General features: G+C 42.9%; 1 protein-coding gene across 1 annotated transcript in view; it reads right to left on the reverse strand.

Annotated features, from left to right (window-relative positions):
* Positions 1–11163, reverse strand: part of LOC125467282 (uveal autoantigen with coiled-coil domains and ankyrin repeats-like) — a 157122-nt gene extending 145959 nt beyond the window's left edge. Inside the window, exon 1 of the mRNA XM_059639263.1 lies at positions 10894–11163. Coding sequence (XP_059495246.1) covers positions 10894–10941 — 48 coding nt within the window. The 5' untranslated portion in view covers positions 10942–11163. The remainder of the gene's footprint in view (positions 1–10893) is intronic.
* Positions 11164–14161: the final 2998 nt, after the last annotated feature.

A 14161-nucleotide genomic window follows, 5' to 3' on the forward strand; every position in this document is an offset into this window, starting at 1 on the left:
ATCTGCGAAGACAATCTAGTGACCAATCCTTCACTCAGTGAACTGTCAGTGCATCTCCTGTGAATGGTCAGACTAGTTTGTTGGGCATGAGATCTGCTGCATCACTGTTTTGCCAAATCCCAAGAATAAACTAACATTTCAAAACAACTATCTACAAATTAACTTGTAGAAAGCCAGCAGTTTATTTGGAGGATGTAACTTCATGAACAACATGGTCAAAGTAAAGCCACCGCCTCCAATTCACACACTATCATGACTGAGACATATAATCAGCAGGTCCTACGTGGTCCCTGGATCACAATCCTTCCACACTCTACCCCAGCACTGCAGTAGAATCTTCATCTTACATGGTTTCACAAGGGCAAAAATGAAGGTTAGCCTTGCCAACAACATACAGTCAGAGATGGACAGCATGGAAACAGACCCTTCAGTCCAACTTATCCATGCCAACCAGAGAACCTAAATTAATCTAGTTTGTCAGCATTTGGCCCACATCCCTCTAAACCCTTCCTATTCATATACCCATCCAGAAGCCTTTCTAATGTTGAAATTATGCCAGCCTCCACCACTTCCATACACGTACCACCCTCTGCGTGAAAATGTTGTCCCTTCGGCGTTGATGGAAAATATTCAGCCTGGAGTCCGGTCACTAGTGGTGTGCCTCAAGCATCTGTTTTGGGACCACTGCTGTTTCTCATTTTTATAAATGACTTGGGCACAGGCATTGGTGGATGGGTTAGTAAGTTTGTGGATGACACTAAAGTCGGTGGAGTGGTGGACAGTGTGGAAGAATGTTGCAGGGAGACTTGGATAAACTGCAGAATCAGGCCGAAAGGTGGCAAATGGAGTTTAAATACAGATAAATGTCAGGTGATTCACTTTGGGAGGAATAATAGGAAGGCAGAATACTGGGTCAATGCAAAGATTCTTGGTAGTGTAGATGTGCAGAGGGATCTTGGTGTCCATGTACAGAGATCCCTGAAAGTTGCCACCCAGGTTGATGGTGCTGTTAAGGCGGCTTACGGTGTGTTCAGTTTTATTGGTAGAGGGATTGAGTTCTGGAGCAGTGATGTCATGATGCAACTGTACAAAACGCTAGTGCGGCCTCATTTGGAATATTGCATGCAGTTCTGGTCGCCACATTACAGGAAGGATGTGGATGCATTGGAAAAGGTGCAGAGGAGATTTATCGGATGTTGCCTGGTCTGGAGCACAGGCCCTATGAAGAAAGGCTGAGGGACTTGGGTCTGTTCTCATTGGAGAGAAGGAGGCTAAGAGGGGATTTAATAGAGACATACAAGATGATCAGAGGATTAGATAGGGTGGACAGTGAGAGTCTTTTTCTGAGGATGACGACTTCAGCTTGTACAAGGGGGCATAGCTACAAATTGCGGGGTGATAGATTTAAGACAGATGTCAGAGGCAGGTTCTTTACTCAGAGAGTGGTAAGGGCGTGGAATGTCCTGCCTGCCAATGTAGTTAACTCAGCCACATTAGGGGCATTTAAACAGTCCTTGGATAAGCATATGGATAATGATGGGATAGTGTAGGGGGAGGGGCTTAGATTAGTTCACAGGTCGGCACAACATCAACAGCCGAAGGTCCTGTTCTGTGCTGTATTGTTCTGTGTTCTATGTCCCTTTTAATTGCGCCCCCCACCCCCCCAACTCTTACCTTAAACCTATGCCCTCTAGTTTTGAGCTCCCCCAGCCTGGGGAAAAGACCTTGAGTGCTCATCATATCCATGCCCCTCATGATTTTATAAACTTTTATAAGGACTCCCCTCAGTCTCCAATGCTCTAGGGAAAATAGCCCCAGCCTATTCAGCCTCTCCCTATAGCTCAAACCCTCTAACCCTGGCAACATCCTTGTAAATCTTTTCTTAAACTTTACACTTTTATCCAAATAATTCTTCTTCAAATCAAATGCTGTGATAAAAATAAAATCCTGCAGTAACTATTAAATCTGAAATAAAATCAAAGTGCTTGACGTGTGAACAGGTCAGGCAGGCACCTGTGGAGGGGGAAACAGAGTTTTGACTTTTGAGTTGAATTTGACTTCTCCAGAACTTTGTAGAACTTCTGTAGAAACCTGCTTTAAATAAAACAATATGTTATAATCCCACTCAAAAATTAATACCAACATACCCAAACAACTGGTCAATCAAGAACTGGGAAGAAGGAAGAAAATAACTTTGAATTAGACAGGAATTAGTCTGGAATGTTAATAGCCTGCATTCAGGGCTCAGATTCATATCCATTCATATTGTGCCACAATGAAGCTTAATGTTGCAATCAGCACACTATGCTTACTGCAGTATTTTAAGTAACAAATCATATTGAACAAAATACCCGAGTGTCTCCAGACATGCAGACAGCAAACAGACCTCAACATGGAATGAGGAGAAACATGCAATGCCATAACAAGAATTTAACTGGGTTACCTTGTCTCTAAAGTAATAAGATATCTGATAACCCACCTCACGAGGGAGGAGTCATTAAACTTATCGCCCATTGCTGAAAGGCAAACGATTAGTGGGGAATCCTTAGAATCCCCATAAATATGCAGAAGAGGCAAAATTGTAGCTTTAAGTCATGCTCAATATATCCCTCTCCAGACCATTTACATTTCTGTGTTCATCTTAGAGATTCCAAATCATTCCTTAACACTAAGAATCCTTAACATCAGATTCCAGGCGATTAGCATCCATAAGCCAACTCCCAATATTTATACTACTGAATTATTCCAATTGCAGGATAGTAGATGCAGTTTCTTGACAAGTAGACTGTGCTGTTGCAATAAAGGAGAATGACAAATGAACAATTCCATGCTCAGACTCCTGAAATCCAAACTAAATAAATGCAAGCGCAGTGGGTGTTCTATGGTCCAAGAGATTCACGAACTGATAAAGTAACTCCTATTCAAAGTTGATTTAAGTGGAATAAAGACATTATTGGTATATTATCCAAGTATCAGCAGTTTACATTCAGATGTAACCAATTTCTTAAAAATATGAAACAAAAGCACAACCTGCTTTTACAGAGAGCTCGCGATGAACAGAGAGACTGAATAGCCTCCTTCCAGACATAACCATTCTATGGTGCTACGAATAAAATGGAATCAAAATGTTCTCACAGACAAACTGAAAAAAGGGAATACAAAAAGCGGAGATTAGAACCCTACACTATTTTCTACAGCATCTGCCGTTGCAATGCAACTCACAGTTGACTCAGAAATAGTAGGAACTGCAGATGCTGGAGAATCTGAGATAACAAGGTGTAGAGCTGGATGAACACAGCAGGCCCAGCAGCATCAGAGGAGCAGGAAAGCTGAAGAAGGGTCTAGACCCAAAACATCAGCTTTTCTACTCCTCTGATGCTTCTTGGCCGGCTGAGTTCATCCAGCTCTACACCTTATTATCTCACAGTTGACTCAGTTCACTTTTAGAGTGTAATATAGGAAACAGCAACCAAGCTGTGCAGAGAAAATATCCACAGCAATAACGTGAAAAGTGACTAAATCACCTCATGTGGCGGTGTTGGATTGAGGGTTAAATGCTGCCCATGACACCAGGGGTATTTCCCCTGCACTTCATGGAAATGGTGGCATTTCTTAGAATACACACACGAGAGGCCAGACAGAGCCTTAGTTTATTCCCCTTCTCAACAATACAGCATTGCCTTTCAATAGCACAAGCAGCTTCAGCCTAAATTGTACAGCCAAGCCTCTGGAATGGGATTCGAACCCATGGTCAGCTTACTCAAAGCAAAGCAATAAGGAATCAGGGCATATTCATCCAGAACATGGTCAAATAATCTAACAGAACTGTACCTTTGGGTTTAGGAAAAAGATCTTACATCTAAAAGCCTCACGGATTCCAGTTTAATCCAAAGTAACACAGTTTTATAAACCATTATGGAGGTTGTTTTTAATCTTCCTCCATTTCCCAGCAACCCATAAATTTCTCAAGATTGTTTAGTGAACAACTAGACAACTGAACACACGAGTGATCCTTAACAGTACAACTGAAACATTCTTCATTCATCTGAAGAATAATACATCTGACACATAGCAGCATGCTTTAATTTTTCTTTCCAAAAACAAAATTTAATGAAAATGGAAAAGTCTGGAAATATTCAGAAGATCCATCAACATCTAGAGTGGTCAAATGCAAGAACCACTGTGAAAGGATCCACAATTACGAGACCTTCCAAGCTGACTTCCAGCAGCAATACAAACAGAAATTGCTGGAAAAGCTCAGCAGATCTGGCAGCATCTGTGAAGAGAAATCCGATTTAACGTTTCAAGTCCGGTGACCGTTCCTCAGAAACGTTAACTTTGAGTTCTCTTCACAAATACTGCCAGATCTGCTGAGCTTTTCCAGCAACTTCTTTTTTTGTTTCTGATTTACAGCATCCACAGTTCTTTTGGTTTATATTTTCTATTTCCAGGTTTGTATTATTGTTTCAGATTTCTCGACTGCTGCCTGTCTTTCCTCCTTAATCTTTAAAATTAGGTACCATTACCTCAAAGAAAAGGTGCCACTGAATGCCCACCAGATTCATCACCAACTGTAGTACAAACACCCTCAATGTAAAGAGGCTGTTTCTACTTGCAAGAGAGCCTAGGACCAGAGGGAATTATCACAAAGTATAGTCACCCATTCAATAAAGAGATGAGGATTTCTTTTCTCTCAGTCTGGAGAGATACACAGTGGTTTTTGTCGCAGTTCATCCTGAGCAGCTCCATGACGCAGGACTCTGTGGTCTATGGTCGTTCCCAAGGATGTACACTGAGACAAACATCAACTGCACCTGGAGGACCATCAACACAGCGAAAGACACTCTTTGATCTGCCCGCAACATCTCGCTCTGGGACACCAAAAAATTGATCCTGATCGAATGGAGCAGGCTGGCACATTCCAAAGTCTGGGACTACATACTGAGGGATGAACTAAAGCTTGGGGCAGTGGGGAAGACCACTGTCTCAGATCCTTCTGCAGAAGTTAAATTGGGGTCTGCTCAGTAATCAAGCCCTCCCACTGCCTCAAATGCATGTAAATATAACCTGGTTCAAGTAAGAGAAGCCTTTTGTTTGTTGGGATAGAATCAAATTTCAATGTTTGTTTGTTTCCTTGATATGCTACAATACAGAACTGAACTGTGTTTATAATATGTATACAGATATTTTTGTGAATAAAGTACAGCACTGTATACCTGTTGAGTTAATTACTACAAAGGGTTGTATCTGTGGAATTCATTACTACGAAGGGCTGTAGACGGTGGGTCATTAAGTGTATTCAAGCTTGGAACAAACAGCTTTTTAATTATTAGGGGAATCGACGGCCCTGGCAAAAGGCCAGAAAGTGGAGCTGAGAATTAAGAGATCTTATTGAACAGAGCACTAGACACAATGAGCCAAATGGCCTCTGCCTGCTCCTGCATTTTAATGATTTTAGGTTTTGCCAGCAATCACATTGCAGGAAACAAAAAATGCTCATCAGCTTAGTGCAGCAGACACAACAGGCCAAATGGTCTCCTTCTGCATGATAACAATTCTGTAATGCTATGAACTGGACCTCATGCAGATCGTTCCAAACTGCATACAACCCACCAACTGTAGTATCTGTCTATAAAAGGACATTTGAGAGTGGAATAAAATGACAGAGTTCTCTCTCTTTAGACAGTTAGCACAAGTAGAGAATATAAGCCCAAATTTAATCAATAACTGGAAGAAACTGTACTGATGCAACAGGGAGACAGCGAGAGAGTGATAACGTCACTTGCCCAGCAACTCAGAGGGCCAAACAAAACCAGAAGTTGCTCGAAAAGCTCAGCAGGTCTGGCAGCACATGTGGAAAGAAATTAGGAGTTCATGTTTCAGGTCAAGAGACACTCCCCTCCCCCCCCTCCCCCCCACCCACCCAGAACTCAACTGTCCTGAGGAAGGGATAGTACAAAGTGGAGCTAGAGGAACACGGCAGGCCAAGCTGCATCAGAGGAGCAGGAAATTTGATGTTTCAGGTTGGGACGTTTCTGAAGAACAGCTTTCCTGCTCCTCTGATGCTGCCTGGCCTGTGTTCCTCCAGCTCCACACTGTTATCTCTAACTCCAACACAGAACATAGAAAAGTACAGCACAGTACAGGACCTTCAGCCCACGATGTTGTGCCAGGGAATAATCCTAATCCAAAAATAAAATAACCTAACCTACACTCCCCTCAATTCACTGCTGTCCATGTGCATGTCCAACAGTTGCTTAAATGTCACTAATGACTCTGCTTCCACGACTATCACTGGCAAACTATTCCATGCGCTCACAACTCTCTGGGTGAAGAACCTCCCTCTGACTTCTCTATACCTTCCTCCTAACACCTTAAAACTATGAACCCTCGTGGCAGTCAATCCTGCCCTGGGGAAAAGTCTCTGGCTATCAACTCTATCCATGCCTCTCATTACCTTGTACACCTCAATCAGGATCAAATTCCTCTTGCATTTAATGAGAACATGTTATTAGCTTTCAGAGTTGCTCTATCTCTCTACTAAATTTGTGTGATTAATGCATGAAGACTCAAATCCCTCAGCATCTTCAGAACTGTACAAGCTCCCCTATTTAGAACCATAAAACTTTAAGGAGGCCCATTCTTTCAGTACAAGCTTCCAAAAGAGCTACCCAGCCAGTCCCACTGCCCAGCTCAGGTAACATGCTTTTTTGTCCTTCCTGCCAAAATGGACAATTTCACAGTTTTCCTGTGTTTACCTCATCTTTACCTACTCACTTAATCCATCCATGTCCTTTACATTCCCTTCACAATTTATGTTCCTATCCAACTTTGTCTCATCAGCAAATTTAGCAACCATACCTTCAGTCTCTTCATCTAAGTCATTTGTATAAACTGTAAAAAATTAAAACTCCATCCCATGGTACACCACCAGAAAATGAAGCATTTATACCAGATTTCCTGTCAGCTACCCAACCTTCAATTATATACTGGAAGTTCTATACCATGAGCTTTTATTTTCTGGAATAACATTTGCTGTGGCACACTTCAGATATGATTTCCAATCAGAGGAGCTATTCGGCCCATCCCAACTCATACATCTAAGATTTCCGAAAAAAAGGTACCAAACAACTGGCTCTTCAAAGAATCTAAACCTTCAGTCCCTAATTTTCTACCTAGAATCACTATTTTAAATATTGACCATCCTTTGAGTGAAGAAGCTATTGCTATATCATCCTTTCAACCTACATCCTTTTGTCTTGCTATCGTGCTTTACCCTGAAGTGACAGTCTGCATTAAAATTACTTTTGTCTAATTATGCATTATTTAAGCACCTATTTGGCAACTTATCAAGGCTCTGTCTTTGATGAAAATAGCACATACTGTTTAGGTTCTCAAATTCTTCTGCCTTCAATTCTGAGTGTTCTCCCCAGGTCAGGATTTTCTTCTCTGGTTGTCTTGAGGTTGTGTTAGTGGACTACCTTCTTTTAATGAATGACTTGATTGATTATTTCAAAGGGCAGTTGAGAGTGAATTAGGGGACCAGAGGGAAATATGGGCCAAAGTAACTTTGCATGACAGGTTTCCTTCCTTAAAAAAAAATTAACGTGCCCACCGTCGGAGGCTCACTGGTGTTGCCTGGGGTGGTGACGAGGCGTCTGGGGGCTGGCCTTCCAGCTCGGCGAGCAAACTCACATTCAGAACCTGAACCTGAGCTACAAATCTTCTCAAAACTCACTAATATTTAAACACTTTTTAAGTCAGCATTATGCACAGAATTCATGAGTAGTTGAATTGACATAGAATGTTCGAATAATTTATTCTGGCTATCAGTAATGTATTAGAGATGGTAGGAACTGCAGATGCTGTAGAATCTGAGATGGCAGGGTGTAGTGCTGGGTGGGCGCGGCGGGCCGGGCGGCGTCGGAGGAGCGGGGGGGCTGTTGTTTCGGGCCTTGACCCTTCAGAAGGGTCTGGGTCCGGGGCGTCAGCCTTCCTGCTCCTCTGGTGCTGCTCGGCCTGCTGTGCTCGTCCACCTCTATACCTTGTTATCTCAGTATTGTCTAAACTGGCTGTTCCTTCATCTCAGAACCATAGGTCTCCTTCCATCCTGCAAAACTGTATTGATGAATCATGCCTGAGCTGGCTTTTTGTAGGTGCCATCCAAATTGATTCAATTCTCTTTGCCCATAACACTGCCAGTTTTCCCAACACCTCCCCACCCCCCCCGTCCTTTCAGTTCTCAGTTCCTATTGGATCATCTTCACCATTATTTAAGATAGTGCATTCGAGATCATGGTTGCTTGTTAAAAAGCAAAAATAATTTCATCAGCCGTCTACTGTTTTTGCCAATTATTTTAAATCTGTGACTTCTGTAATATTCAGCATTTAATTTCAGAAGATGCCTGTAAATTTTGTATTTTCATTGAACTTTTAACTTTTTTCAATGGGTTGAGGATGCAGTTGTATTGTGACTAATAAACCCAAGAAAATACACGCAAAACCGCGTGTATCAGTAAAAGTGATTACGAAATTTGTTTTAAAAGCGGGACATCTGAAATAAATACAGAACGTGATGGAGGAACTCGGCAGATCTGGTATCATCTGCAGAGGTAAACAAAGTTAATGATGCACATACCAGAGTGTGTAGCTGGATGAGCGCGGCGGGCTGGGCGGCGTCTCGGGAGCGCAGGGGCTGGCGTTTCGGGCCTGGACCCTTCATCAGAGAGCGTCTGCGTGGGGGGGCAGATCTTACTACGTCAGTCCTGAGGAAGGGTTGCTCAACCCAAAATATTAACTGATTTCTCGCCACACATGCTGCTAGTCCTGCTGAGCTTTTCCAGCAATTTCTGCTTTGTTTCTGATTTACAGCACCCACAGTTTTTTTTTTACTTTTGATTCAGAGGCCCAGAATGATGCTGGGGGGGGTGGTGCAGGAATTAAAATCCCATGACAGCAGCCATCGCAATTTACGATTAATTAATATAAGCAAATTGAAAATAAGGTTTAGTAATGGTGACCGTGAAACTACAATTTTATTTAGGAAAAGAAACCTGCTATTTTGATTCACATAATTCCAGACCTATAGCAATGCATAACTGCCTTCTGAAATAACCCAGCTATTGTATCAAGCTGCTACAAAGAAGCCCACCTAACAGCAATGTGGGCAAATTTGTACCAGAGGGACTGCCACAGTTGAAAATCACAGCTATTTTTCCCAACAAATGCCAGTAGTACCCACATCCAAAGAAAGAATTTAAAAAAAGGACGATGTGGTGTCTCAAATCCACAATCGCAGAATTCAAAGATGACCTGACTTGAAAATTAATTTTCAAAAATGAAAAAAACTTCAGTCAACCTTCCACCCAAGATCCTTAGACAGCAACTTACAAACCCACAACTACTTCTATCTGGAAGGAAAAGGGCTTCAAATACATGGAAACACTACTCCTGCAAGTTCCCCTCCAAACTACCCACATCCTGACATGGAAATATATCACAGCTCCCTCAGTGTCATTTGTTCAAAATCTTGGAATTCCCTCCATAGCGGCATTATGAGTCAACCTACGGCACATGGGCTGCAGCAGTTCAATTAGGCAGCTCCCCACCACCTTCTCAAGGGGCAACTAGAGATGGTCAATAAATGCTGGCTAGCCAGTGATGCCTACATTCCATGAGTGAATAAGAAACATGTGTAAGCTAAAACAGCAAAATCAGCTGCATGTACAGATAGTGAAATCGAACATAGGCATGCAATTTTTAAACATGGCTCACCCATTTAAGACTAACATGGAAAAGATTTCTTCCCCTACTCAAATTGTATTTGGAACCCTCTTTCCCAAGCAGTAGCAGAAGTGGGGTCATTGAATTTTTTTAAGACCGAGACAGATAGCTCCACGACTAAAAATGTAGTCAAAGATTACTGAGGGTAGGTGAGGATGTACAGTTGAGACCAAAACGCAATCAGCCATGATCTTACTGAACGGCAAGTCAGGTTGATGGGCTGAAAGGCCTATTCCCAACCAGGTGTTCACACAGCTGCAATATTATCTAATGTTTTAATTTACAGAAAATATCAGGAAGTGGAATGAGAGCAAATGTAGCAAACAGAACACACAAAATAGTACCATAAATTATATTTTCTTTAAAATATTTTAGTGCCTCAGCATAAGCATAGATGTACAGAAAGTATCTGAGTGATTACAGGGATGCTCTTAATATTCAGTTATGGTTCTACAGAGAACATATCTGGGAAAGATGCTAAGGCAAACATATTATGAAACCATGACAAATGGACACATGGGAGTGATCATCAGACTGAAGTGTCATCTTGAAAGGGTCAGAGATAACATCCAAAAAAACAAGTCTCCACCCAAAATGACGTTGTTGACAACCCTCACTACAGGAACGGCAGGTTATATTGAATTCACATTGAGCCTACACTTTCAGGGTACAGAAGAAAGCCTATACAAGAGCCTGGGCGTGGTATTTTGTGTCAGAGGCAAATGGAATCAGTGCTTAACTGCTTAAAAAGTTATTTCAGTTAACATTACAGTTAAAGTCGAAAAATCAAAAAGCATCAATAAAGTCCCCATATAAACTCCGCAACACTTTTTTTTGAAAGTATAACTTTTTAGTTGCCTGAACACACTCGCAGATTAGAGGCTAAACACCACAAAAAGTGGCGCTCAGATCAGCAAAGAGGGTGCTGCATTTTAAACACACACGGGGCGCAGCGATAACACGCAATCCCCTCAATGCTGCTGGCTGAGGAGTCTCTTTAAAAAAAAGCAAGAGAATCCAAAAATTCAGAAATACAGAATACACAAACCGCCACGGCACATATTCAAATATTTTGATTAAACGAACGCAAAAGAGGCGCCCTCAACTTACATTGAGAGTGACTTCGTGTTTCTTCAACCGTGACTTCAAACTTTTCATGATTCACTCCTACACAAAGTTGTTCGTTCTTTCTTTCTTTCTTTCTTTCTTTCTTTCCCCCACCCCCTCCTCAAGCAGGTAGGGTAGGGATCTCCAGTGAAGTTTTGTTGTGGAGGGTGATCAAGCAGTAGGGGAGAATAGGTCACTGTGAGCTCCCACACTCCTGTTTCCAAACTCCGCCACAACTTCACTGCAGCCCAGCTCAGCGATCAGGAACGCCCCTCACCTGCCGCTGCCGCCGCCGCCGCCGCCTGATGGACAGCCGTCCCAGCCCATAACACCAGGGAGGCCCTGCCAATCCGCGGCGGAAGAGGGCGGGATTTCCTTCACATTGATTGGCAGACCCGCTAAGGGGGCGTGGCCAGCGCCGGCCCTCACCTGGGCGCGAGGCAAGAGGAGCTCACCTGAGGCTGCAGCATCTTCAGAAACTCGGCCTTAGCCAAAGGTCTCTCCTGAATCTGTTTTTATACTTAGTGAAAGAGACCTGACCCTAGATTTTTTTAAAATCTCTGTGTTAATAATTGTATACACTTCCTCAGCAGGGCATATGCTACGAAGACTTGGATTGATATAGCGCCTTTCACGGCTTCCTGCAGTACCTCAAATACAAAGAAGCACTTTGGATGTGTTAATAAAATGTGAGGCTGGATGAACACAGCAGGCCAAGCAGCATCTCAGGAGCACAAAAGCTGACGTTTCGGGCCTAGACCCTTCATCAGAGAGGGGGATGGGGGGAGGGAACTGGAATAAATAGGGAGAGAGGGGGAGGCGGACCGAAGATGGAGAGTAAAGAAGATAGGTGGAGAGAGTATAGGTGGGGAGGTAGGGAGGGGATAGGTCAGTCCAGGGAAGACGGACAGGTCACGGAGGTGGGATGAGGTTAGTGGGTAGCTGGGGGTGCGGCTTGGGGTGGGAGGAAGGGATGGGTGAGAGGAAGAACCGGTTAGGGAGGCAGAGACAGGTTGGACTGGTTTTGGGATGCAGTGGGTGGGGGGGAAGAGCTGGGCTGGTTGTGTGGTGCAGTGGGGGGAGGGGATGAACTGGTAGCTACTGTTGGAATTCAGGACACACAATGGTCAATTTGTCCACAGCAAGCTCACACACGGCAAATTGATAATGAGCTTTCTGTGAGCTGGATTACTGGTCCCAGGAAAAACTCTTCAACTCTACCATCACCCTCTGCTTCCTTTCTGCACTTTTCAGTTCAACGTGCCACTTGGCCTTTGATCTCAATAGCTGTCAAACATGACCTTTCCTGACAAGTCCATGTTAACTATCTCTGTTTAATCTGTGTCTCAAGTGCAAATATGTGCTGTCCCTGAGAATTCCTTCTAATAACTTCCCCACCACTGGATTTAGACTGGCTTGCCTGTAATTTCCTGCTCCATCCCTTCATCCCTTTCTAATAATTGGTATTAGCAGTCCTTCAATCCTCTGGCACAAAGCTTGTAAAGAATATGTGAGACAAAACATTGCAACTTGAATGTTACATAATTTATAATAAAATTAAATTCATCCCCACACAGCATGTTCTACAATTATATTGGTTCCAATATTTACAACATATTAGATTAGATTCCCTACAGTGTGGAAACAGGCCCTTTTGCCCAACAAGTCCACACTGCCCCTTGGAGCATCCCACCCAGACCCATCGCCCTATAACCCTCACACCCCTGAACACTACGGGCAATTTAGCATGGCCGATCCACTAGCCAGCACATCTTTGGACTGTGAGAGGAAACCGGAGCACCCAGAGGAAACCCACACAGACACGGAGAGAATGTGCAAACTCCACACTGACAGTCACCCGAGGCTGGAATTGAACCTGGGTCCCTGGCGCTGTGAGGCCGCAGTGCCAACCACTGAGCCACCGTGCCACCCCATGTATGCAACCCAAGGAAAAATCATATTGGAAATTAACAAAAGTGTAACAGAAATAAACTTATCTCACTGGATCATGTTCTATGTTGAACAGCCTCAATGTTTCAGATATTAACCTAAAAATTTTCTGGGTTAGCCAAAATGAAAAAGTACAAAATTTGCTCTATCGAAAAGTTAATGGTCAGGTGATGACCCAGGAGTGGAAAGGTCACTGGTCTCAATGTTTCTATTCTGAAGCAATGTGAAAGTGCTTAATTAAGTGTTGTAACTCAACCGTAATAAACTAAATTGTCACAGTATGTCTGAAAGGCTAAAGTCCTGTTTTAAAACAGACACAGTGAATTGGAAGATAATGTGACTATTTATCAGCTAAACAGAATGTGCTTGATCGTAGCATTGTGCTGTGTAAATATCATGGTTGGTTAGATGAGATAAAGGTGGCAAGATAAATCTAAGGTCATAGTTTGTTAAAACCAAAGGGTTAGCCTCTGTCCAAGGAAAAGATCAAATGTCTTTGTGAGTAATTGATAAACTGACCAAGATAGTTGGCATATTTGTGATGTTTGCTATTGATCAAACAGATCAAATTGCTGGAGACTGGACAGTGTCAAAGTTTGAATACACTGTCTTGACTGAATAGAAAACGACTACAAGAAAGTGTGCCCCAGAGTGATAGCTAGCTAATTCAGGACAGGGTCATCTGATCAGTGACTGGACGATGAGGTCAAGCATGATGATCCTGAGACAAGTGCATGTAAACTGGGTCACTTGTGATTGTAGGCATTGTATGAATGAAAATTGTCTGTGTATTTTGCTTTAAGGAAGAACATATATTCTGGTAATTGGACTGCTCTCGGTTTTTGACATTCAGAGTAAATCTGATGGACTGGGGAAACAAGGACTAAAAGCTGACATTACATTTTCAATTTTCATGATTTTTTCAATGTACGTTCATTGAAAAAAGTTCAGCCCAAGGTATGTGACATATTCCAGCCTCTCGGTATACTGCAGCTGAAAGCCATAGAGAGTAAACTTTCCCCATGATGGCAATATGTGGCTGCCTCAAGCTTCATGCATCCTTTAGCACACAGACCGAGATTTTGGAACATGCCAGTCTGCAACATTCAATCAAGAGCAACACTGTGCAATAGAAAACCAGCTGGTTTTGGGACACCAAAGAGTGTCTTTCCCTGAGTTGAAGGTCTTTCAGATGAAGCTCTTTCCAAAACGTTGTGGCAAAGGCGCATTCCACCAGGACCTCACCTGAAGTGATAATTAGCTTCGCATCCCATTGTTGGAGGGGAATGAATGCATGAAGGACATGCTGCTATTTGCTATA

This window comes from Stegostoma tigrinum, chromosome 33 (assembly GCF_030684315.1).
Source record: "Stegostoma tigrinum isolate sSteTig4 chromosome 33, sSteTig4.hap1, whole genome shotgun sequence".
NCBI classification, from domain to species: domain Eukaryota; kingdom Metazoa; phylum Chordata; class Chondrichthyes; order Orectolobiformes; family Stegostomatidae; genus Stegostoma; species Stegostoma tigrinum.